This window comes from Ochotona princeps, chromosome 18 (genome assembly GCF_030435755.1).
Source record: "Ochotona princeps isolate mOchPri1 chromosome 18, mOchPri1.hap1, whole genome shotgun sequence".
In the NCBI taxonomy this organism is placed as follows: domain Eukaryota; kingdom Metazoa; phylum Chordata; class Mammalia; order Lagomorpha; family Ochotonidae; genus Ochotona; species Ochotona princeps.
This window is the reverse complement of record NC_080849.1, coordinates 31,995,899-32,021,144: the sequence shown is the minus strand read 5'-3', so window position 1 is coordinate 32,021,144 and position 25,246 is coordinate 31,995,899. Positions and strand designations below refer to the sequence as shown.

Sequence of the window (25,246 nt, the reverse complement as noted above, 5' to 3'; positions counted from 1 at the left end):
ATAAGATGCACCCTGGCCGGCACACTCGACCTGATGGATGTACAATCCTCAGGAACAGTAATGGATTGAGAACACTTGCCGCTGAAGCAGTGAGCAGAGGCCCAGACCCCTACAAGGGGCCTGCTGCTTTAACAGTCGCTTTACATGTAATTGAACTTTTAATTCACCTGAAAGGCTCAAGGTGATGGTGGAAGAAATGGAACAACCATGATTGAAGGAAAAAGTCAATGCATGCAAAAATGTTGCTCTAAAATATGAACCAAGCCCACAGTGTAGCTCTGGATGTATTGTTACGTGCTTAGCCTGTTCTGACTCAGGGATGCTTGACAAAATATACCCTTGTGGAGAAGCATTGTTTCTTGGTGAAGAACTTAACACTGGGAGAGTTTACTTAATACAGTTAATTGTACTGAAGGTAGGAACGAGAGAATTCCTTTAATGAAACTCGGATGCCATTGAATTGTTGTACATATCTCAGTAGGAAAATTTTAGAAAACTGTCTGTTAGAGACTTATCAATAGGGGGAGCTGCATGTGTAGACAAATGACTAATGGAATAGCTTGCAACATTCATCTTGCCACTGTGTGGATGTAGGTGATAGAAAAAAAAACACTGGAATTTAGTGTGCTTTTGAACTCACCTTGTATGCAGGACACTAGTTGGCACAGAAGCAGATCACAACAGCAGAGAGCTCTGCACTTTAAGAATTTCAATGATTGCAGTGATTTTAGAAGGAAGCTAAAGTAACCGTGTGTGGTAAGTACCCCTTTATTCAGAAATAACAGAATTCATGTGCCACGTAATTTCTAAAATATATGATAACAAAACGGATAGCTATTCTTTTCACTATAGATCTTGGCCAAGTAATCAACTACTCTGTATGTATGAAGGAATTCAAGATGAAAGCGAACAATCTTTTGGTTGCTGTGAGTTACCTTGTGTAGATGGATCTGGTCAGTTGAAAGTCATGATTCTGTGGCCTGAAATCATCACATGTCTCTATGCTACCAAACTTCAGGTGTGAGCAAATGAATCAATTTCAATAAGGTAGACGCACAGGAAAAACTCAGTGAAGGGCTAATTGTGACACAAGCAATGTATTTTATCAATCTGTTCTGCTTTAAAAATCTGGTTACTACAACGGGTCATCATCTTGTGGCTCTAATATATTTGTAAGATTATTTCATTCAATACCAAGTTAAGTTTCCCTGGATTATGCCCATTGGAGATTGTCCAGCACTGAGTTGGGTTGAGTATCTCTACTGATGGAAAGAGGGTTCTAGAGTCTATCTTCTCATTTTGAAGAAGCAGCCATTGCTGTCTGTCCTGTGACAGCAGGAAGTGAGACCAGCAATATGTATGCCATTGCATAGATAGGATTTGGTAACAATCTACCCCCTCTCAACAATGGCAGACAGGAAATGTTCTGCACACCTGGGACAATTCCTCAATTTTCATATATGAATAAATCCATAAATTCACATTTATGAAAGGAAGCATTCTATAAATCTTTAAGTCATCCAGTGTCCACTGGTAATGTGATGAAGAATGACAAGGAAGTAAAGAAATCTACCTCCTCTCATTAAATGCTTCCTTTGCTGAGGCAGTGCCATTATGAACGAAAACCCATTCCTAATTTTTCACAATGTTGTGTATGTATCATCACTCACTCATTCTGTTATGGTATTCACTTGGTCTAGTCTGCTGGTAAAACTTGTGTTACTCAATTTTCCAACTCATCCTCAATAGGAGTATTCATTTTTAAATGAAGCCTAAAGTTATGCTTTGTATAAAGGTGAACTGCATAGAAATCAAAATAGAACAATGCATGTGAGAAGCTGCAGAAATAACAGAACACATTTATTTACCATTTTCCCACTGACTTTCAAAAAGCCCAAAGTGGTATAAATTTCCATTTTATAGAACAGTGTAAAAGTTCCCATAATTACTACTAGAAAATTTACATTTGATATTACATAAAGCTATAAACCTTCCTGGATCCAAATAATGGGAATTTTTTTCTCTATTCCTTAGTTCTTAAGAATAATATAAATGAGCAAAACCATCACATATTTTACTTTGATGTAAATGCAATGTCAACTATTCAATTACTTCTAGAAAGTAATGCATGTGAATAATTCCTGTGGAAAAGCTTTCATTCTTTTTACAATGTACAATTATAATACTACAATGATAATAATGACAGATGATGACAAATGTACATCGGATAGGGGACCCCTGGTTATCATGCTATTTACTTGGTATGGGTGAATTTCAATCAGAAAAGATCATGGCGTAAGAAAGCATACCCTGTGAACTAGAAAAATACAATTACAAAAATCTTAACTGTCTGGGGTAAAAGGAGTTTTAATGACTCTTTTCTGAAAAATCTCATCAGAGCTTTACAGGTTGGATTTTAGATTAGACCCAACCTACAAATATAGCCTCACTATAATACTTAGAGCTCCTTCAATGGCCAGGATGTGCTGTGGGGAAGCTTCTTTCATAGGGAACAAATGTAGCCAAAATTACTATGTTCTCATCCTATTTTTGTTATATTTTTAGATATTACTTTTCATTCCACATTTCAGCTTTACCCAGAGCTTTAATGCATGTTAAAGGTAGAAAAATTAGCAAAATTTAAACCAAAAACTGAGTATATCATGATTAATAATACTATTTGGATGTCTGAGTTCCTAGATTCTCACTTAGAAAACATAACGTGAAAAAGGCAATGGAATTTGAAGGTCTCCTTTGTTCCATCTCAGTAATTGCCCACCATTTACCATGTGTCATATTTGGGGGTGTGCTTGTACGTGTGTGCGCCTGTGCGTACCTACTTTGGTTACGGGGATGAATGATTGAAGGATGACCCAAAATCTCCTGGTGTAAACAAATTTTTCATCATACTGGTGCTGTAGGTATAGGAAAATCTCATTTATTTATATTTCAGTGATTTGGAACTTTAATAATTGGGAAACATGCCAAGTTATCCTTTCCATGATACATGAAAAAAGTTTGCATTAGCCCGACCATAAGGAGAGCTTTAACCTATTTAAAAAAGAAACCGTTGGCTTGCTAGCACTTGAGAGCTACCACTGTGCATCTAAGATTGTGTTTATTTTAGATGACTAATAATTCTTTGATGAAAGTATGCATTCTCCAATGTTCTGAGAATTATTAAATCATATTTAGCAGAAACCTCCTAGGCAAGTTCGTTCTGTGATTACCAAGTTTAGTACATTATCAGGAACATCTGAGGGGTTGAAAAATTTGAGATTATTGACAGAGATTTTCAGTTCCCAACTTTTAGAGATTATGATTCACTGGGATGGGTCCTTTACATTCAATACGGCTTCATAGCCTTCCAGTTGCTTCTAACAAAAGCCAGGCTTGAGGCCACCTTCTTGGTGCAGTCCCCTACATAATGTAGAAATCTTTTCACAGTCTTTTTCATAATTACTATATTCTTATATGTTTAGAAATGAGTAATAGTTTTCCAGTTATTACAGTTGTAACAATTGTTACAAGTTGTTGAACAAATACATATCTCTTTCCCATATGCTGAACTGAAAAACCTACCTAGGTCTTCAGGAGAAAAAGTGAGCACCCAGTGTTTTGGTATGCCAGCATTTCAAATACTGGAAGTGATTTGATTTTCTCTCCTTCATGTTAGAAATCCTCATTTCCTATGCCATCCATCCCAGTCTCCTCTGAGTACTTAGAGGGCCACTGCTCCTTCTAAAATGGGAGTTTGGAATTGTTCACTGTGTGATAAAGGTGATACATGACAGGACAAAAATACTGTTTTTCCTTGACTGTTTTCCAAAGTCACAGCACTCGTGTAGTGGTCATAATGCAACCCTGCATTACTTTTCAGTTTATAGCTGAATACAAATATAGTTTGTGTTTTAAAGCAAGCTGGTACTGTCAAACCAAGCTTCCCTATCCTACATTTCTTATCATCAAAACTATTTTAAATAGCCATCATTGACTACATTTTTTTAACATTTCTGTTTCCTCCACTGATCTAGACATGTTGCTTCATTTATTACTTGGCAATTGTTGGCTGAGTTCCTACTATGTTTCAAGTGATGTTTGGAACAAGTGGCATCAATTCCTTTTCCCTCACTGTATTTAGCACTGTCTTGCAGGGGAGGCATCGAATAACAATATCATGGTTCTTGAGACAAAACAGCCTAGTTATTAACAGTGTAGACATTAAAGCTATGCTGAGACAGTTGGCTAAAGTTCTTCTGAGATGAACAACATTGGGCTTGCCTCTTTCCCCTTTCTAAATCTTATTCTTTTTTAAAAAAAGATTTATCCATTTTTATTGGAAAGTCAGATACAAAGAGAGGAGGAGAGACGGAAAGGAAGATCTTCCATCCACTAATTCACTCCCAAAGTGGCTGGAATGACTGGAGCTGAGCTAATCTGAAGCCAGAAGCCTGGAGCCTCTTCTGAGGCTCCTACGTGGGTCAGGGTCCCAAGGTCTTGGGCAGTCTTTCACCACTCTCCCAGCCATAAGCAAGGAGCTGGAAGGGAAGTGGGGCTGATGGGATTAGAACCGGCGCCCATATGGGATCTTGGTAGCTCCTAGGCTACCGCACTGGGCCCTCTAAATCTTATTTTTAAAGCAGAGATAATATATCTATGGTATAATCTTAGTTTTGAGGATTGAATAAAATGGTATAGGTAAAAGTTTAAAATAGTATTAGTAAAATTAAATCATCATTCTCTGTCATCAGGACCATCACTATTATCCTCCTCATCATCTTCCTCACTTATGTAAGCTATTCCTTTCTGTAAGTTTCAGGCTTGAGAACAGGTGGCCATGTCTCCAACCAAGTTTTATCACTTGAAAATAATGAGTTGTATTTATATTGTTCAGATATCTTATCTCAACTTGTTATCTCTGAAGTGAAACTGAATCATGGGTTTCATGGGAATTTCTGTGGATGATCTTTTGGCGGTATTTTTTCTTTTGAAACATAAAGAGTTGTTGCAAGAACTCTAGTTTTGAAGTGGCAAAGTAAACCAGTAGATGATCATCTCATCTTCCAAGTTAATTTCAAGTGAAGAATCAGCCACGTATGAAGTTAAATCATCCTTCAATGATTTCTTATGTTTAGGGCATTGGGTCAACTCTAAGCCTCAGCTGCCTCAATTGCGCAATGGGGAGAACTGTCTCTTCTTACAAAAATGCAGCAAGGGTTAAAAGAGGTCTGTAGTTATAACGGATGGGGAAACAAACGGTTCCTCCTTACCACCAAAGCCGCCTCCTAGCACCAGTCTCTCTGGCAAATGAAAAACTTTCTGTGCACCTTTCATCGCGAAAGTTAAATGTCTCTGTGTCACAAAGGGAGAACAAGGTTGATGCTTTCAGTGTGATCCAATAGGGTGGGGCTGGAGAAGACGAAAGAATTTATGACTCTTTCCCATGACCTTGCAATTTCAGGGCACTTAACTCATGATAGTGTCATGTTTTATGAAAGTGGTAAATGGGCAGTTTCACATGTGACAGTACGGTGGTCATGTGTGGGAGTGAGCAAGAAAGCAGAAAGCCTCTCGGAATTCATGGGTACGGGATGGGTGTTTGAGTCTGTTCAGGTTGCTATAACCAAAGTATTACAGATGGGGTGGCAACAGGAAACAGCACAAGTGTATTGCACACAGTTTGGAAGCTGAGAAGTACAAGATGAAGGAGCTAGCAGATATGGTTTCTAGTTAGGGTGGCATTCTACTTTTTGTTGCCACATTGTGGAGGGTTAAATGGAGGGAGAAGCAGAGAGAAAGTAAGCTCTCGCCTGTCTCCTCTTCTGAAGCCAGTAAACCCATCACAAGGGTTTGGCTCTCATGACCCAATCACCCCTCAAAGATTATATTTAAATAGTATCACACAGGGGATTAGGGTTTCAATGGATGACTTCTGAGGGGAGGAGAACACAAACATTTCATCCATAGCAATGGATTTTTCATTTCTACAGGGTACATGGGGATCTGTAGCAGTTTTTCTAGATCTGAGAAGCCCCCAGTTAACATCTGGGTTACATATGAAAAATATCCATATAGTTTTTGTAATAATCAATTGAAAAATAATGGTTATGCAGAAGTATTAATTTTACAAAGCAGTCATCTGAAAACTAATCTTTGGTGTTCTGAAATCTTTATTGCTTAGACGCTTTTCAGATACCATATGTTACATTGTTTACAAATTGCCAGAACATTTACAACATAAGTTTAAAATATATATAACCACTATGATGCTAAGGATCCTAATCTCATTCATAAACTCACCCTATTTATTCTCTTGGTTAACAAATCTTTTTGTTAAGACAACCTCTAAACTTTCTGACATTCAAGTCACTAAATCTCACTTTATTGTTAACCTCCTATTTTCAGGAGTACATTTTAGAGCGTCCATAACTGTAGTGATTCTTACTACTATCTCCTGATTCTGGCCAAGCCCTCATTAACCTGATTGAGCTGGGTTGGTTTTCTTTTGAGCAGTACTGGTGATGGTCCTGCCTCCAACTATCCCAAATTATGTATTTTGTTGATGAGTTTAACAAACCCTGCCATTTATGATCAATTATTTCAATGTCTTAGAAACCATCAAAGAAGTCCTCATTACGTACTATGTATAAAACTTCACCTTTCTCCACATTATAACCTCTCTTTTTTTTCTCTTTCACAGGCAGATACGTAGCCTGAAATTCATTTCAGGGGTAAGGGAGTTTGTGAGTGGAGAAAATGTGAAAGAGGAATTTCAGGCAGAAATTTCTTAGATCATAGGGAAACCAATCAGCTGGGCAAGATCCCAAGTCACTGGCCAGGAGAAGGCTTGGCAAGGCAGCCAGCCTGTCTTCTACTTCCAGCAAAAACAAATCCCTAAACTCCTCAAATGAGAATTGCTACCTTTTCCTTAAAATTTTCCAAAGAAGCAAATTCCCTTGAGAATTTGTTCCAGCTGATTTGCTGTTGTATTTAGTTTTCTTTATCATAGCTGTGCTTGGTAATTACACAGCAGCTTTCATTGGAAGAGACTTTAAATAGACCTGGTAATGCCTCTCTGAGGTGGGTAAACATGAAGTATCATTATCCCCATTTAACAGATGAAAGAATAGAGGAAAGGGGGCTTGGGCACCTTTCCCACTGCCTGGTGATGGCTTTGATTGTCTCCATTTCACACAGGAAGTTTCTCTAGAGGCTCCTCACACAACTCTTCTGAGACTGGCAGGTGTGGCTGCAATGGTTCAGTGTTCACCTCAGAACTTAGTAGCCACCCCTCTTTCTCTGTCATGAGTCAGGCTATGTGGTGACTGTGAAGTGTGATCATATTCATTGTGTATTTATCTAAGATGAAAGCTACTTCAAGATTTGTTTGATCATGACATAAAGACAATACACATTAATTCTGACTAAAAAAGCCGAATAGACTCAGTGCACAGTAGGTGCTCAATAAAGGCTGATAAGGGTGGAAGTCATGAAAAAGAAAAGAGTGAATGAATGAAGAGTGTAGAAGTCACATGTAATCCAGCTATCCAGGACATGTAGATTCTGCATGTCTTTTCAAAATTTATTCTCACCTATTTTAAGGCTGAGTCAAGTGGCGATTATTGCAGGTATTGTCAAAGGCAACCGAGAAAGAAAAGTTACACTTCCCAACTTCACTGTGGAAGAGGCAGAGGACCATGTATTGAGTAGAGGATGATGCTATTGGTTGGCCCTAAGTCTAACCTGTTCCTTTCACCAAGCGCCACACCTTAACCTTACCTATGTAATTAGCCCTTTTCTTGTTATACTACCACTCCATCCACCATTTTTACTGAACATCTCTGCTTTGCTTTCTTTGTTCTTTAAAACTCAGGATTATCTCATGGACTGGGGGCCACCCAAGATGGAGTGCAAAGTTTGCTAACACTCACTCGTGGTGTAGTATGGGACCTTCATGATTTTTGCCATATGATTTGTTTAATTTTTATTTTAAAACTGCTCACTTATATACTCTGAAAAAATTCGAACCTAGCACAGTGGTTCACAGTGGGGGAATCTCTCAGAGATTCTAATTCAAGATTCATGGTAGGGCCCAACATTTTGGAACAGAGGGTAAATCTGCTGTCTGCACTGCCAGCCTCTCATATGGGTGCCAGTTTGAGTCATGGCTGCTTCACTTCCAGCCCAGCCTCCTGCTAATACACCTGAAAAGGCAGTGGGAAGATGACCCAAGTACTTGGGCCCCTATCCCTTGTAGGAGACCCAGAAGAAGCTCCTGGCTCTTAGCTTCAGTCTTATCCAGACCTAGGCATTGTGACCATTTAGGAAATGAGCTAAAAAGTGGAAGAACTCTCCCTCTCCAACTCTACCTTTCGTGTGTGTGTGCGTGTGTGTGTGTAAAATATGTAATCCAGGTTGGACTCAGCATTTTTTTATAAGCATTTCCATTCAATTCCAGCATGTAACCAATATCTAGAAAAATTGTTCCAAGCATTAATATTTATGAAACTACAGAATTCATAAGTTAGTAGTTTTATTTCTAACACATATTAAACATAATACCTAAGCTAGCCACTAAAATAATTTTAAAATATTTTTCATATACTGCCAAAATAGTCTCACATACTGCCATTGGTAAACAAATCACACTCAGAGACATACTATAATAGAAGAAATCAGGCCTTTAGAAACTCTTTAGTTACCTCCCAATTCTGCAGTTTCCCATTGTGTGACCGTGGAGATGAACCCCTATATTGACTGAAGATTTCAGCATCAACATTGGGATTAACCATCTTCTTTCTGCTTGATGTCTCATCCCAGCTCCTAGAGCTCTCAGGGGTCCTAACAGTTTCTCCCCAATATGCCCTAGTTTCAGAACCTAATGACATCCTCCAGTGTGTGGATGGGGTAATTTTCTCATGCTTTTGGCAGCTTCCTTTAGGCACCAAACCTGTACAGTGGCTAATGACGGCGGGGGCAGACAAAACAAAAACGAACAAACAAAAATCCTTAGAGTCGAAATCAGAATCCCTAAAATGTAGCTCCTAGCCCTTCAATCATTAGTCATCAGGACTATGAAGAGTGTCTTAGTAACGGACATAACTTCACACTCCATTCTTGGTTCCCTAGTCAACTTCATATTCACAGCATTCTCCTCCTTTCTCTACCTCCCAGATTAAAGTTTCCCACAGCAACTAGAAGCAGTTGAATGTCTTCTCTGCTTGATTACCTATATAATCCCTAATTCTAATAAACAGTGCTTAGCGCCTTTCTCCTGAAGAGCACACATTGCAGTAGAAATAGCAGCTCATTAATCCCATCCTGCAGCCCCATCCTTGTCCCTATAACACCTCTCAGGCTAATCCTCCTGCTTGCAAGAGTTGTAGAGGGCTTGTGGTTTGCTAACACAACTACTGGCTAGCTAAGCAGTTGCAAGAACAACCACTGTGTGTGTGATAGGAGAAAGCTCTTCTTGTCCAAGAGGGAGGAATGGTTCCATGAAGTCTGCCACTAAGGAGCCATTCAAGCTCTGTCTAGCCTGGTGGCGAACTGAGATAAAGCATCTCTCCCAGCCTAGTGAAGGACTCCTCAATACTGCCTGCATTTAAACTGGCAACAACACCAATTATTAGACAACCAGCCTCCTGAGAAACAATCTCATTACTGACATTTCTTTCTCTTTCTCCATCTGGCTGATTTTGGAGGAGGTAAGAGTGACCTCCAGCCTGAGGGGACTCTGATACCTGCAGCAAAGGGAAAAGTGCAGAAAGAACCAAGATCATTGCAACATAATGAAATTGTCAATTTGGAAGGCTGTGACTCTTCTCATGAACAATGTCTCTCTGAGTGTCTGAGACACGGTGACGAAAATGGAGAAAGGAGTTGAGTCATTGCAGATGGTGCCGAGGGAGAAAAATGGCCAGGTCCCACCTCATGGTCCACAGCTCCATTTTTTCTGGTACTTTAACTCTTGGGAGGGATTCCTCCTGGGACAACTAGGAAGCTGGTGCAGAAGAAATGGAGGCAACCTCCTGCCAACCAGGCTCCTTCCAGTTAGTTACTGAGGGAATGGCCACACTGGGAGAAAAGGTAATATGTTACTCCAGTCTCTTACTGGAATATTCATGTCAACAGATTGGTATTCGTCTTTAAGAACAGGAGTTTCAATTGCTACCTTCTGAAAGGGCCTGCAATTTGTAAGAGAAAAAATAAGTCTGCAAAATCATCCTGAGGTTAGGACAAAGGAAGGAGAGAAATCTGCATCCAGCGCGTGAGGCAGGCACAGGGGGTGTGTGCTGTGGAGACAATGAAGTGTGGCTTGTGGGAGCTGACTTAGAGGAACCCTGCTGCTGTGGGTGCAATAGGACTCTTTTTTTTTTCTCTCACTCCCAGTAGTGAACTAGCTCTTTCTGTTCTTCGCTTTACCAACCCTGGAGGGCCCTAGTGCCAAAGTTAACACTTAACTGGAGAGCTCTGCAACATCTGGGAGGCCCTCCAATGCCCCAGTCCCAGAAGGGCATCTGCAAAAATCTCTGAGATCCATACTGTCAAGGCACCCTGGGTCAGTACCCCTTTCAGTCATCACAGACACCAGTTATTCTGAGAAAGCTTCCCACATTCTTGAAAGCTGAATTGTACACAGTGTACTGTGTAGCCTTAACTAGTGTGTAAATTCTCTAGAACAGTAGATACCTAACTTTCATCCCCATAAATTATTACCGCTGGAGTTTGGTCATTCCGGTAACTGTTCCCATGAGCCATTTCCTTTTTTCTCATGTCAATTAACCAGATTTCTTTTAATTTTGTATTATACTTCTCCCAAACTGTATCAAAATAAGTTATTAAATAAGTATAAATAAATTACCATCTATTTCTCTGATCTTCAATAGATATGCATTAAATAAACAAAGACCAATCATTTTTCTCCCATGATTTTTAAAGTGTAGCCCAAAATCCACCTGACCCAAAACCACTTGGGATACTTGAAGCCTCTAGGATAGATTGGGGGAACGTGTATTTCATTAAAAATCTCTATGGCCATTCTTAAGAGGCCCACTAGTCTAGGTAAGATTTTAGGGGACTGAGGAAGAAAGATGTACATTTTTCCCCTCTTCTAACTTCTCATTTCCTGTATAATTTTGCCTGTGCAGATCTATTTGAAAGTGCCATTTCAGTTAGTTTCCCTAATCTGTTAACTGAATCTTTGTGTTGGTTGGCTCTTGCTATGGACTTATTCGAGTTCCTTCCCTACCTGTGACTATTTGGAGGCATGGCTATTAGGGAGGCAACAAGGTTAAATGAAGTCATGAAGGCAGGTTCTAAACCAAGAACTGGGTCCTAGGAGAACTAGGAGACATCCACCTGATCTTCCCCCATTCTCTATGTGAGCAGAGGGTAGTCCTTAAGAGGACACAGGAGATGGTTACCTGCAAGTCAAAATAAGAGGTCCCACCAGAAATCAACTCTGAGGCACTGTGGTCTTGATCTTCCAGCCTCTACAAGGGTGGGTAAGTAAGTTTCTGTTAAGCTACCCAATGTCTGATATTCTGTCATGGCAGCCCCAGTATCCTATTACAGGCATCTTTAGCAGAACTATCTTGCCTAAAGGAGCCTGGGATTGAGGAACGTCAAGCAGTCTCACACTCGGTTTTGCACAGTGACACTGGAGAAGGAGACCTTATGGTCAAACTTGCCTCGATCTTTCCACTCATGTCAGGCAGTAACTATCCTTTGTAGCAGTCTCAGCTACACTCTAGAGAATTGCACGAGTGCAGAGACAGGCTTTGTGGTTACTTCTCTGCTGTTGCTTTGGGCACTAGAACAGTGGATATTAATGAAAAGCAATATTGCAGTGGTGGGACAGACAACCAGGAAGGAAGAAGACAAAGGCAGTTATATGGGGAAGTGATTCCTATAATCTGATATTGTGAACTATGAACGGCATCTATAAAGTGTAGATGAGAATTTGAGTTTTCAGAAATTTAAAATGTTTCTCATTCTGTAAGACTTTAGCATTTTCCAAACGCTCTCTTTTACACACACACACACACACACACACACACACACTAAATGTGAAGCACTCTCCACAAAATGATTTCTGAGGTGAGATGATTATTTGCTATGTCTTAAACACTACTTTCTGAAGCTGGGACTGTTAGTTGCAGCACACTAAGGCAGGGCCTGTGTGTGTGTGTGTGTGTGGTGAGGTGGGCTCTTTCCTGTCTGGGGGATGTTTCTTGGAAAAGATTTTTACCTGAGCTGGCTGCTACTGCTTTAATACTTGTGAAACTGCAAACCTTGACTCTGAGTATTTTAAGGATGGTGTTTCCATGTTTCCTTTTTGCATTCTGCTTTTTCATTGATGAACTTTTGAGGATGATCTTGCCTGAGCGACAGGCAAGTGTGTCATGACTTACAGATGGGCTGAAGTCACTATCTAAAATTCCTTCTAGGGGGAATAAGCCTTTTCCAAGGCAAGACAATGCTGTTTTGAGACAAGGTAGTAGCTAATGGGGAAAGGTGAATGGCTTTCTTGGTATCTTTCGCTAATCTTTGAAAAGAAACTCTAAATTGTCATGTACTTTGATGATACTCTATTTCCCTAAATTTAGGTAAGAAACAGTGTTTGCATTAGAATTCTTCTGACCTTCTATTCTAAGCAGTGATCATGGCCATGCGTTGTCTTTGTTATACAGTAGTGATATAACTCTCTTTATAGAAAGTAAGAGTTTGATTTCTCAGAAAGGGTCATGATCAGAACAGAGCATTCCCATCAGCACTGCAAGCACTGAATGTGTGCACTGAACATTTCTTCCTCTCCAAATCCTCCACAAAGTCAGTGAAGTAATAGTACTTAATGTACTAAGCGTAGTAAGAGACCTGTATTGTTAAGAGCTGCAGATATTTTTGTCCCTGAGAAAAATGACGAGGAGACTGTATCGAAGGAGAAAGGAAAGTTAGCTTTTCTGTGTCAGGCTCTGCCTTGGTGATGTGCGTAGTGAAGCCCTCCGTTGGATTCCAGCCATGACTGAAATTGTGTGCGTCAGTGTTTCCTGCTGATCCTCACAAAGAATGTTTTTGTATCACCATTAAACAGAGCTTTTTTTTTTAACTTTTGCTCTCTTTTGACATATTTCTTCTCCTTATGAGTTATCACTGTCTTGGCAGTCAAAGAATTCCACCTCATTTCCCTGAAATAATTATTGTATAAACATTGTTGCAATACATATTGATGTGTTTGTGAGAACTTTTAAGTAAATAACTGGAATAATGAATCATTTTTTTTGAATAAAAGATGTGCTAAAGTAAGTCCAGACCATCATTTGAGAAACACAGTGCCTGAGTCCACAAAGCCAAAAGAATCACACAAAGAAGAAAAAAAAGATCAAAATTAGTCACAGGTATTTTTCAGCACCGCATCAAACACCAAGATTTTTAAATGATAATCATAGGGTTATGTAAAAATTTCTACAGAAATTTTCATTATATATCTGTATGCATTTTCTTTTCATTTTTGTCAAATAGAACACATCATTTCTACAGAAGGTAGCCTAGATATGTTCTAGAAAGCATAAGAAACTTTACTAAAATGGTTAAAAGACATGGAGCAATAGTGAATAGACAAATACTGCAGCTAAAAAATGGCCAAAGGATTTGAACAGATGTTTCTAAACAGATACACACGTGACCAGTAAGCACATGAAAAGATGTTCACTGTAGTTAGGCAAAATACAAACCATCATGAAAGAGCACTTCACACACACTGAGATAGAATGAGAAAGGCATACAATAGGTGCAAGTGAAGATGCTATTACATTGGAACCACCGATGCAGCTGGTGACATGGCCAAAGGAAGAAAACAAAAGCTATCTGGTAGTTCCTCAAAAGGTTAAACATTTGTTTGTCATTGACTGAATTACCAAATGAGCCAACACTTCCACTTCTAGTTATATGACTAAATGAACTGAAAATACAGATGCACACGAAAACTTTGACATAAATGTCAGCTGCATAATTCATAATAGCAAATGAATGTCTGGAAATGGCCCATGTGACCATCAACTGGTAGACCAACTGAATGTAACATTCATACAATGAAACATTATTCAGCCATAAAAAGGCTACAGTGTGTATTATCCTTGAAAAGATTGCTACATGAGAGAAGTCTATCATTGCATGATGATATTGACATGAAAGCTCCAGAATAGATAAATGTAGGAAGACAGAAATTAGATTAGTATCTACCTAGAAATAAGGTAGGGGAAATAGTGTGGAGGAGTTCATTACTAATAGTTTTACTTGTTTGTTAAGTGGAAGAAGGAATGATTAAAATGCCCTAAAATTGATTGTGACTGTGGTTGCACAACCCTGAGAATTTACTAAAACCCAGTGAAATATATACACTTAGATAAGTGAATTCTATAATATACAAACTACTGTCCCATAAAGCTGTTCTTTGTAAATCTGCTATTGTGTTTCTAAATTTTCTGTTAACATGAATAGATCATAAGGATGGCAACAGATACCATTCTTTAGATCGCTCAAGGTGGATAAAATAAAACATGAACCTAAAGCACAAAATAGGGGACAAAATGTACCATCCTAATTATTGTGGACACACCAGTTTCAACATTCACAGTTGCCCTAATGAGGAATCCGAATATAGGTTAAGAAAACTACCTAAGGACAGGAAGCTTGTAAGTGGTTGGGGTAGGATTTGAACCCACATCTATCTGATATTTTGGTACTAATTATATGTAATAGAGCTGTTTAAGAGGTTTGCATTGTAACCTAAAGCAATCAGATTTCTCTTTCCCCTTCCTCACTTTGGAATGAACGCTTGTGAAAACTTGAAGAGAGGAAGACGGGGAGTTATAATTGGCACTGGCAGTCAAGTTGCCATAGGAAACAGTCTACCAACTTGGTCTGTTCTGCAGGCACACACTGCTTCTCTAAAGCACCCCCATTTCGCCAGAGATCCTTAGAGTATCAGTGAGTTCCTGTTGGTGTAAATGAGTAGAAGTGCCCAAGGCCCTTTCCCCTTCTTACAGCATTAAAACATTCCCTTCCAAGGTCCCCTTCATAGCAGATTTTACACCCCCACCTCTAGTCACTTCCTTTTGCTTGGAATGCTCTGGTGTGGCTGAGATTGAGGGGTATTAAATATCAGGAGTGACAACAGCCTGCTACTTCGTTTGCAGAGTTTACAAATATGACTTTTGTTTTTGGCAACAAATGGATCCTCATTACCCAATAATTTGTTTATTATCTCACCTCCACCCCACTTACTCAACAGACATTTATTTGACTAAAAAAAAATCTCAGCTATCACTGAACGGAAGGTGAGGAGGGGGCACCCAACAACATGTACTTTATGCACACATCTCTGTCTCTGCACATTCTCCCACAATGCCTCTAGATTTGCAACGACTCTGCCTTGTGGGATTCTGACGCTTGCCGTCCTCCCGCATCTCACTGGCCTTGCCTGTCTTCAGAGGCACCTGAAGGCACATAAGGCAGGGAAGTGAAACTGCCTGTAATTCTTCAGCTCACTTCTCTGCAGCCTCCAGTGAGCCTGTCTCCATACGGTGGCCCAGCTGAGCTGGGAGGAAGTTCAGAGTCCCCACGCAGGTGCAGTTCACCAACTCACTCACAGGCACTCAAGGGAGTAAAGAAGCCAGGGTCTGGTAAAGGGTAAAAAAGCCTCTAAAATCAAATGTAGGAGATTAAAGAAAAAAGGGATTTTTTTTCTCTGAAGGAAACGAATGAAAGACTTTGACATGTAAAAAGGCCATCACTTTTCCTTTGAAAAATTAAAGAGAAGTTGTAGATTTTCCCACTTCCTCCTAATGCCCTTGACTTAACCTTTGGGTTATCCCAAGGTCATTCTTACGGTCCTAAAAGTCCCAGTTGCTGTACCATCGGTGAAGTCACAAATCCTAGAGTTATTTTGATAGGAAGAAGTGCAACTGAGATAAACTTTGCTGTCATGTCTTTTAAAATAATTGATAGTTATCAGTTTTTCACTGTTTCAGCTGACAAAGTTAGAACGAACTAGAGTATGAACCCATTTTCCTAATGTGGTGGTGTCGAGACCATTGCTTAGATTTTCGATTTCAAGGGTAATAGTGTTTCCACAATTGCATTGCATCTTTTCTTGGTTCCATTTAAATATGCTGCCTTTTCCATGACCGAGTTTATTGCTGCAGCAGCTCTCCTGGTAGGACCTACACTCTGCTCTGATGGACAACCCTTTCTGCCTCTCCAACCATACATTCTGTTTTCAGGGAAAGCACCAAGCTCATTCCTGCCTCAGGCGTCCATCGTGTGCTGTCACACCTGGGCCTCTCCATCCCCAACACATGACTAGCTGCCATGTGTTTTAAAGCTCATCCTGAGCCTTTTCTGCAAAGAATATCTATCTGTTCTGATCACCAAGGCAAGGTTCCAGCACTTAGCTCCACGAGGTCCTTTCTTAAGGTACTTTTCTAATCTACAGTGTGTACTGTTAATGCAATTAATTTGTGCCATAATTATCCTGTCTTTACTGTAAGCTACATGATGTCAAGAAAAATCTCTCATTTCACTCTGTGCCTCAAAATACAGTGCATTAGATATGTTCCAGGCAAACTTGGAGGATATTTCACAGCACACCTTCTTATTAGTGCTAAATTACAGCACATTCCGAGTCCTCACCGGGTGTGTGACATTGTCACGAGCAGGGGTTAGCAAAGGTGTTCAAGGTGGTGAAGGTTGACTTGCTCCTTAGGCCTGGTGCCAGCTGAAATTACAACAGGCAGTATGATGATTTCTACAAAGAGGGCAAATGTATTTTCATCTCCTCCTTCTGGCATAACTGGAGAACACTATTAAATCTATTGTGTTACCTCACAATAAAAACAAAAGTTAAAAATGACACATCCATTCAGATTATAAATATATAATTATTGAATTGAATCATGGATAGATACCTTTTTTAAAAAATGGAACTCTGGATAACTGAGCATTTCATAAGGTTTCACATAGCACTATAAATGCTTCTTGGTTGAATTTTGTCAGTAAATATTGAACATCTAATCACCAACCTCTAAAATATCCTTCTCCATATTCTCCCACCCACGAGCTCTCTTTCTTATCCCTTTTGGGATAATTTACCTGTTAGTAATTTCTTTGATTTATTATATTTCTTTGTATCTTCCTTAATGCTTGTTTCTTTTCCTCCTTCATTTCCCTGTAATTTATTTTCTCTTATCATTTCCTCATTATTGTAAGTTTTCCCTACTATCCTGCTGTTTTACTTTCAATATTGTGTGACCCTGTTTTCATTAATATTGTGAGTGGAGAAACCAATTTGAAATTTATGGTAAAATGGACACATTCCTTATACCATTTATGTCATAATTTATATTTCTTCCTCTGGTTAACTTGCCCTTCTGCCTTTATGAAAATAGTGTTGTTTTCCATTAAAAAAATGTTAGTAATCCATTTGTTGGGAAGTGTCTCAGTAGCTAACACAAAGGACATTGGGTAAAAATATTTTCTGAAATTTTAAATGAATGATAGCAGCCATAAACATTTGTGGCATAACAATGGCTAAAATGATTTTCTTGAACAAAGATGTAAACAGATTTTCATTAGAGTAATGTTAGCCTACATTGTTAAAATATGTGGTCATTTGTATGACGTGGGTGCTTATCTGTTGTATTCATCACCAAAAAGTATCACTAACCTGAATAGTATTCCATTATCATAGAAACAATCCTGAGATGATTCTGCTAACTTGCTCAAAAATCCTGGGAAAATAACTATTTGTTTAAATTTAAGCTTCAAGTTTTTTTTCACGATTAATTTTCATAGTTGAACAATGTTCTTATTTTTACACATCTACAATGTATAAATTTTTTAATTTATTTTAGTTCTTTTTGTTTGAGAGTTGGAGAGTGAGTCCACACATGAGAGAGAGGGAGGGAGAGAATGAGACAGAGTGAGCCTCATCTCTTCTGGCTCACTCCCCGTACACTTGCAGCAGTCGGCCTGGGCTACATTGAAAGCAGATGATAGGAGTCACCTACCCACATGGGTGGTAGGGCCTACTTACATGAGTCATCACTGCCACCTCCCAGGGCTTGTGTTAGGAGAAAATTGGAGCCAGGAGCCAGAACCAGGATTCAAATCTAGGTATTCCAGTGTGAGAATGGAAATTAACCACAAGGGTAAACACCCATGGCCAGGCTCACTATCTTGAACTAGTCAGTATCATGATCACAAATCTCAGCAATCTCATTATTTAACTCCTCAATCTCAGACTAGTTCAGTTCTATCAACAGGTTAGAATTCTGGCTTCCAAATATATTCTCACTCTTCTTTATTGGATGGGTAACTTCAGCAAGTGTTAGGTAGAACTTTGAGTTACTCTGAGGTGAGGTAAAACAAAGTTTGGTGTTAGTAGTAGTAGTAGAAGCTATGGCATGAATTAAGAATGCATTCTCCAAGTATTGATAAGAACCACCAACTCAATTTTTTTTTTACCTTCTTTGAGTCTTAGTTTTCTAATCTTTTAAAAATGACTGAAACAGGGATGCTTAAAATTGGAAGCAATAACTCAAGGTCTTAGTAGCTGCTCAGTAGTAACAGTAATGCTATTGACAAATTACTGGTTTGTGTGTGTGTGTGTGTGTGTAATCATCTTTAAAATTGCTTGTATTTTTATCTCACATTGGCTTGGTTAATTCACACTATGATGAAACAAATCCTAATTGTTAATCTCAGTTATATGTAAGGTCAATAGCAATTCACATCAGATTCACATTTTGGATCAAGGTCAACTACTGAATGAAGTGCTGTGGCTACAAATATTTGGATAAATCACTGTCTAGTTGGGAAGATGAACACAGAAAACAGATCTGCAACAGGAGGAGTACTCCTTTCTGGTGGAAGCAGAGAGGGTCTCAATACCCAATCTGGCTGATTGATTCAGAGGTTAGGCATCCTGATAACACATGCCCTTTGTTCTAAACTGCAGGAGAAGGAGGATGGCATCTTAAAGAACAAAAACCTACGTTTGTGATAATTCAAATGTCTATTTCATAACCTTGATATTGGAATGTCAATCTCTTTGGAAGTGCATTAAAACAGCTGATTTCCATTTAAACATCATACAGACATTACTGGAGCCTCTTTTGGAGGTCATTCCACATGCGTTATGAGGTTCTCCATCCAGGGTGCTTGAAAAAGCAGCAACTCATCTATTGCTTCCTGGGATCGCTGTTAACCACTGCATTCTGGAAATCTGACACTCTAACTTGTCACAAATGATTACTATGAACTGAATTCTTTCAAAATTGAAGAAGACTGAAGGGAATAATTTCTATGGGAATAGGGTAAATGCTTTTTCCGCTTTTTTCAATGACATACCCCAAGTGCCTAGAACTGGGATTGGCAAATCAAATCATGGCTCCCAGAATAAATATAGTCCACCTCCTATTTCAGTGTTGTTCCAAAGTAACAATATTTTAAAAATGTTTTTAAATGACTTAAAATGTAAAAGGAATGTTTTCTGGCATGTGAACATTACATGAAATTTCAGTACCATGCTCACGCCCATTTATTTGCATATGGTCTATGGCTGTGGTGGCACTACTAGGTAAGAATGAGCAAATAGCTACAACAGAGACCTTGTGATCTCCAAACCAAAATAATTATTACTTGGTTTGTTTGTTTCAGGGATAGAAACAAACAAATGGAACTATGACCTTTGCTTCATTCCCCAAATGCCTCCAGCATTGGGGCTGGTCAGGACCAAGGGTGAGAGCCAGAAACTCACTCCAGGTTTGCCACTTGAGTAGCACAAAGTCATTTACTTCATCCTTAAACATCGTTCCAAGGTCTGTGTTATTAGGAAGCTGAAATCAGGAGCTAGAACTAGGTATCAGACCCAGGCCCTCTGCTACAGAGAGAACAAACAACCACCCCTAGAAAAAAACTACTGACTTCTGGTCTACAAGAACTCCTTTCCTTGGCTTATTGAAAATTAGACCCATTTTAGTTTAACTTTCTTTCCAAAATGAGATATCTACCTATATCTCTAAGGTCAGTCCCTAGGTGACAGCCTAGGGGTCCCCCGTGCTAGAGAACACTGGAGCAAATGGCCCCAGCCTGGACTCTGTCCTGCAGTTTTTACCTCAGTGCTTAACTTTTCCCATCTACAAAATGAAGCTAATGGTGATATTCACTCTTTAGGGTTGTTAGTGGCATCTGTTTGCCAAGTACTTAGAACATTATCTATTATTCATTGAGTGTTGTTAATAAGGTAGCAGCACATTTTTCACGGTGCTTTAAAGAATATTGAGATCCTTAAGCTTCATCTCAGGTGGTGAGTGAATCCCAAAATATATATAAAAATGGGGAAAAACACAAGCACATAATAGAATTTCAAATTTCATCAGTAGGTCCTCTCTGCCAATACAATGCATTAATATCTACACGAATTACCATTTGATTATAGGACATACCTATTTGGCTCCCATACATAGGAGATAATTTTGTAATCGGTGGTCCTGTTACAGATAATAAACAAATTGTCCTGAATGGTTGAATAACTCCTGATACAAAAATCTAGTTACTGACAACTTCTAATCTGAAAGCAACAAATTGATATAAAGGAAAGTAACAATTCAGAGAATGCGTGGATGCAAGATTAGTTTGTTTTGTTAAGGTTGTTATTTAGAACTTAGAGAACTAATACAAAAATATGTGTCCTACATTTACAGAAACACTTTCTAAGCACCAAAGCCAGGAATCAAACCTGTGCATTAGAAAATTGACAGGCTTTTTAATCATTGCAAGTTATTTTAGTTACTAGGTAATTAGTACTCCTGATGTTCAAATTGATTTTTCTATTAATTTTTGTGGAATCTTTGTTTGACTATGTTTGTAAAGGATGAAATCTATATAAGGTAGTCTACCATCATCTTTTAAAACACAATTTCTAAAAAAAGAAAACTACAACATGGGTCTCTAAGGAGCATAATAGCTCTGGTTAAATGTTTTTGAAATAATTCATTATTTTCATGAAGATATCTGTTAACAAGTGTTGTCTTCAAGAACACTCTAAGGATTTTTGTTACATGGCAATAATATAAACTGAGTAATGTATTGATAAAGTGCAACATTAAACCTGTATTTGATAATCTTAATTCATTCGAATTTCAATATGCATTTAACTATTATATTGTATTAGGAGCAATGAAAACATAGAAAGAAATCAGTTACTCCATCCCAACTTAATTTATTTGAAATAGTTACTCAATTATGTACTAAAATTTGAAAAGAACAAATTAGACAGTTTGCGGTTATATAAGTCAAATTTAGAAAAAAATACTGAAAATTACTTTAACATAGTGAGCATTGAATATCATATTTTATTAAAATTTATGCTTTAGAACACTGTCATATTTAGAAAAAGTTTCAAGAACTTCCATTTGCTTTTTTCTATGAAACAAAAATAATAAATAAGACTTCTAGGTATTGTAATTGTGGGATATTTAAATATTCTTTCAAAAATTGTAATTGGCAAACAAAAGTTATTTATGCTTTGGGGATACAATGTGATGTTTTGACATAAGTATATGATGGTGAAAATTTCAAATCAAGGTAACTAATATACCAATTATCTACTTATAGCATTTTTGTGGCTAAAATTTTTAAAATCTCCCCCTTTAGAAAGTTTGAAACACACAAACATGATTATTAACTATGGTAATCAAACTGCCATAAATCACTGAAACTTGCTCCTCTGTTTGACACTTTATATCCTTTGTCAAGTCCTGTCATCTTAAATTACTTATGTATGTGTTTGAGTACAAAGTAATATGTTTGTTATTTTTCATATTGTCCTATTTATTTTGTTCAAATAGAAATGGATCTAAGTGAAACTGACATATTCAGAAAAACTCAGCAACTACAGCAACATTTTAAAATTAATTTTAGGATTTAGATGTTGTGCTTGGATTGCTTCACATTTCTGGACTAAAATTCAGAATTATGTTTAAAATCATACTTAAATTACTATTCTTACATTGCTGTCCCTTACTTTCTATAGATTACATATTCTTAAAATAAGGAAATTCTCTTTCGAAGTTGTTCTATTTGCTCCTATTTTGTGCTTACTTCCACAGATCGGTCCATTTTAATTTCTCGTCAGTCTTTCCAGTCATGAAATTTTCCCTAATTAGACTTTAAAAACTGCAGATCAAAAAAATTATACAGAATGACTTTCAATTCAGTCAGCTTCAATGAAAATTATTTCAGAAACAATTATTTAAAACGTTTATTTCCTTATGAAACTAACAGAAGACTGAGAGTGTTTTTACATTATGTTGCTTGTATCATAAAGGGTTGATTTAATGCTATTGGTTGCAACTTATAGCATATTAACCCACATTAAAGTTAAAATCTTGATTGCTATTTTGCATTCTTTCTGTGAATTAAAGTCAGAATAATTCCATTAGCCACCACAATTTAGAACACTACAGTTACTAATAATGGAACAAATTCTAAATTATATTACTTTGAGATCAAAACCAGGTTCACATGGACAATTTTCTATATCTTCCTTTTGAAAAGGATGCACAGTTGTGTTTTTTTTTTTTCCCCTACTGCAGAAGTATCAGATTCTTGCAGCATCCATGACACTTGTAAGCATTCAGTGGTCAGACACCACTACATATCCTTCAAATGACATGGCCCAGTGAAGCTGGAAGCCTGGTATCTCAGCCATCCACCAGGACAGAGCTAGCAGGCCCCAGCTGGTGGAGTGAATCCAGAGGAAGGTGGGAAAGGGATTTTGCATTTTGAAAGTAAACTCGCCTAACATTAAATCTCAGCACATACTTATTAGACAAAAGTGCCTTGAAGGTTTCAGGAATTATGTATTGGATTGAATTAATACAGTTAATTTTCCAAAATTACACGAAACAAGTAAGTCTTCATTTTATTAGCTCTTTGTGTTTCTGAATTTATACTATGTTACATATCTGTATTTTTTAAAAATTGGACTAAACGGGCATTCAAGACTATAGCTGTTGTGTCTGAATTTTTGAATATGTATGAGATATGCTAAGTGAAAAATATTGATAGTATCTCTTAAAATTGATGAGAATTAAAACAGCAGAGCATTAATCACCAACTCTTCTTGGAGTCGTCACATTTGCCCTTCACTCTGAGCTTGCCATTTTGATCTTTAGATAAAGGAAAACCTCCTGATAAATAAAAATACATTCATGGTCTTGTTCTCACATGGACTCCTGTGTTCACTGTTCAAGAACACAGAGCTTGGGTCTTTCCCCTCTATCACTGTCCTACTCTTCATCTTTTGACACCACAGTTCATTAACACACCTCTTGGAGATCCTAGAAAAAAAAATTTATGTAAAGGATTTCTTATAAGTTCAAGACATTGTTATGCCTCCCATTGGTCTCACTTTAACCCTTGTGTTGCCTAAGCAACTGCAGAGAACATTTTCTATTTCTTAGAACTTTAGTTAGCCAGGTGTGGCGGAAACCTGATGAAAACACCATCCCCAAACACACGTCGAAGTACCTAAGGTTGCACATAAGGATGAACCCCATCTTTCAGACACCACTCTGAATTGGAATTGCCATGATTAATTGTCACACCTGCTACTTTCATCACGTAACACACTCGCCAGAGTCACCTGACAAGATGCTATGTCCCTCTTCTAAAAGGAAAAAAGAAACTCTTCCAGGGCTTATTAAAAAGGATTTTAGAATTGGAGCCAATAAGACATTACTGTTGATTTCCACAGCCTTTTCTCAGCACAAATGCATAATTTCTCTCTCTCTGACAGAAAGCTCTACCTGCAGCGCACATGCAGACATTCGAAACTGCAACCACAGCAACAACAGCAAAACCAACTTTTTCGTGATTCCTGAGCAAACACATATTCCCCTGGCCCCCAACCCAGCCCACCAGTTTCCACTTCTCAAACTGCTCTCCTTTGTGGAACAGAAGTCCTTAGGCAAGGGGCGCCCGCTGCCCTGAAGTCTCTTGATTTGCTTTCCTGTGGAAGTGGAAAGGAAAGGCTTCCTTCCCTCAATAGAAAGGTCTGCCTGGGCTCTGGATGTCAGCATTTTTAGTAGCGACCCTAGGAGACCAGGCTTTGGGGGAACTCTAATCTCCCAAAGACGTCACAGATCTCAAGCGCGAGTAAACAACCAACCAACCAACTTGTGTGTAGGGCAAGAGTAGTAAAGCTGTCCCCTGACAGTGTCACCTGAGAGCTTCTGCTGCCCAAGGCAGTTGAGAGGGGGCAGACAGGTGCAGAGTTGCCATCAAAACAGTCCCTTGACCTGGGTGACCAAGCCTATCTTGACGTGCGGCTGTGATGTGGGGTGGAGCGGGGAGGGGGAAGTGGTGCTGTTGGCTCAGAGACAGGCTTTCAAAGCTGCACGTCTAAGGGATTGGCCTTTGCCTCCATCTGCCTGCCAGCTTCAGGCTCAGAGTCCAGGATTTGGAGACTCAGGGCTTGCATCCACTCAGGGATGCTATGGAGGCTGGTTTCCCCCACTGACCTTTGGGGGCCTCTGACTTCAACTTTGCACAGTTGCAAGTGTTTGTGTGGCTTTCCAGCTGGCCACAGCCTCCCTCAGGGTCGGTCCAATCCTCTACCCCTCTTCCTGCCCCCTGTCTTTCCTCTGGCCTCTCAGCAAGACCCCCCTCCCAACCCCCCACTTGGCGCCCTGGTCTTTGTTGTCTCCTACCTGCTGGCCAGGCTCTGCCTGCAGTGCTGCCTGAAGGGCATCAGGTGGTAATTCATGGCGTCCAGCAGCAGCTTCTGGCAGACCGGGTCGGTGCGCATGAAATCCACGGACTGGACCCGCTCCACCAGCTCCGGGGCCGGGATGAGCGCGAAACGGAGGCGCTTCATGAGGTCGGGCGCGTACTGCATGCGGGTTTCGCGGTCGTGCTCCAGCCACAGCACGGACATCTGGAAGAGCGCCAGCTCCGACTCCACGGGGGGCGGCAGCGAGTCCAGCAGGGCGCGCATCTCCTCGAAGTTAAGCAGCAGCACATCCTCCACCAGGTACTTGTTGGCCAGCTTCTTGGTCTCCTCCAGGCCGTGCAGCGCGGCGATCTTACACACCTGCTTGTAGTTCTGCACCGAGATCTGGTCGTTGAGGAACTGCACGCAGAGCTTGGTGACCTGCGGGATGTGCAGGATCTTGCT

The 25,246-nt window shown here is 39.2% G+C and overlaps 1 protein-coding gene across 1 annotated transcript in view; it reads right to left on the bottom strand.

Moving 5' to 3' along the window:
- KLHL14 (kelch like family member 14) overlaps positions 1-25,246 on the bottom strand; it is a 92,191-nt gene that overhangs the window by 66,427 nt on the left and 518 nt on the right. Inside the window, exon 1 of the mRNA XM_058677054.1 lies at positions 24,780-25,246. This exon is cut by the window's right edge and continues 518 nt beyond it. Coding sequence (XP_058533037.1) covers positions 24,780-25,246 — 467 coding nt within the window. The remainder of the gene's footprint in view (positions 1-24,779) is intronic.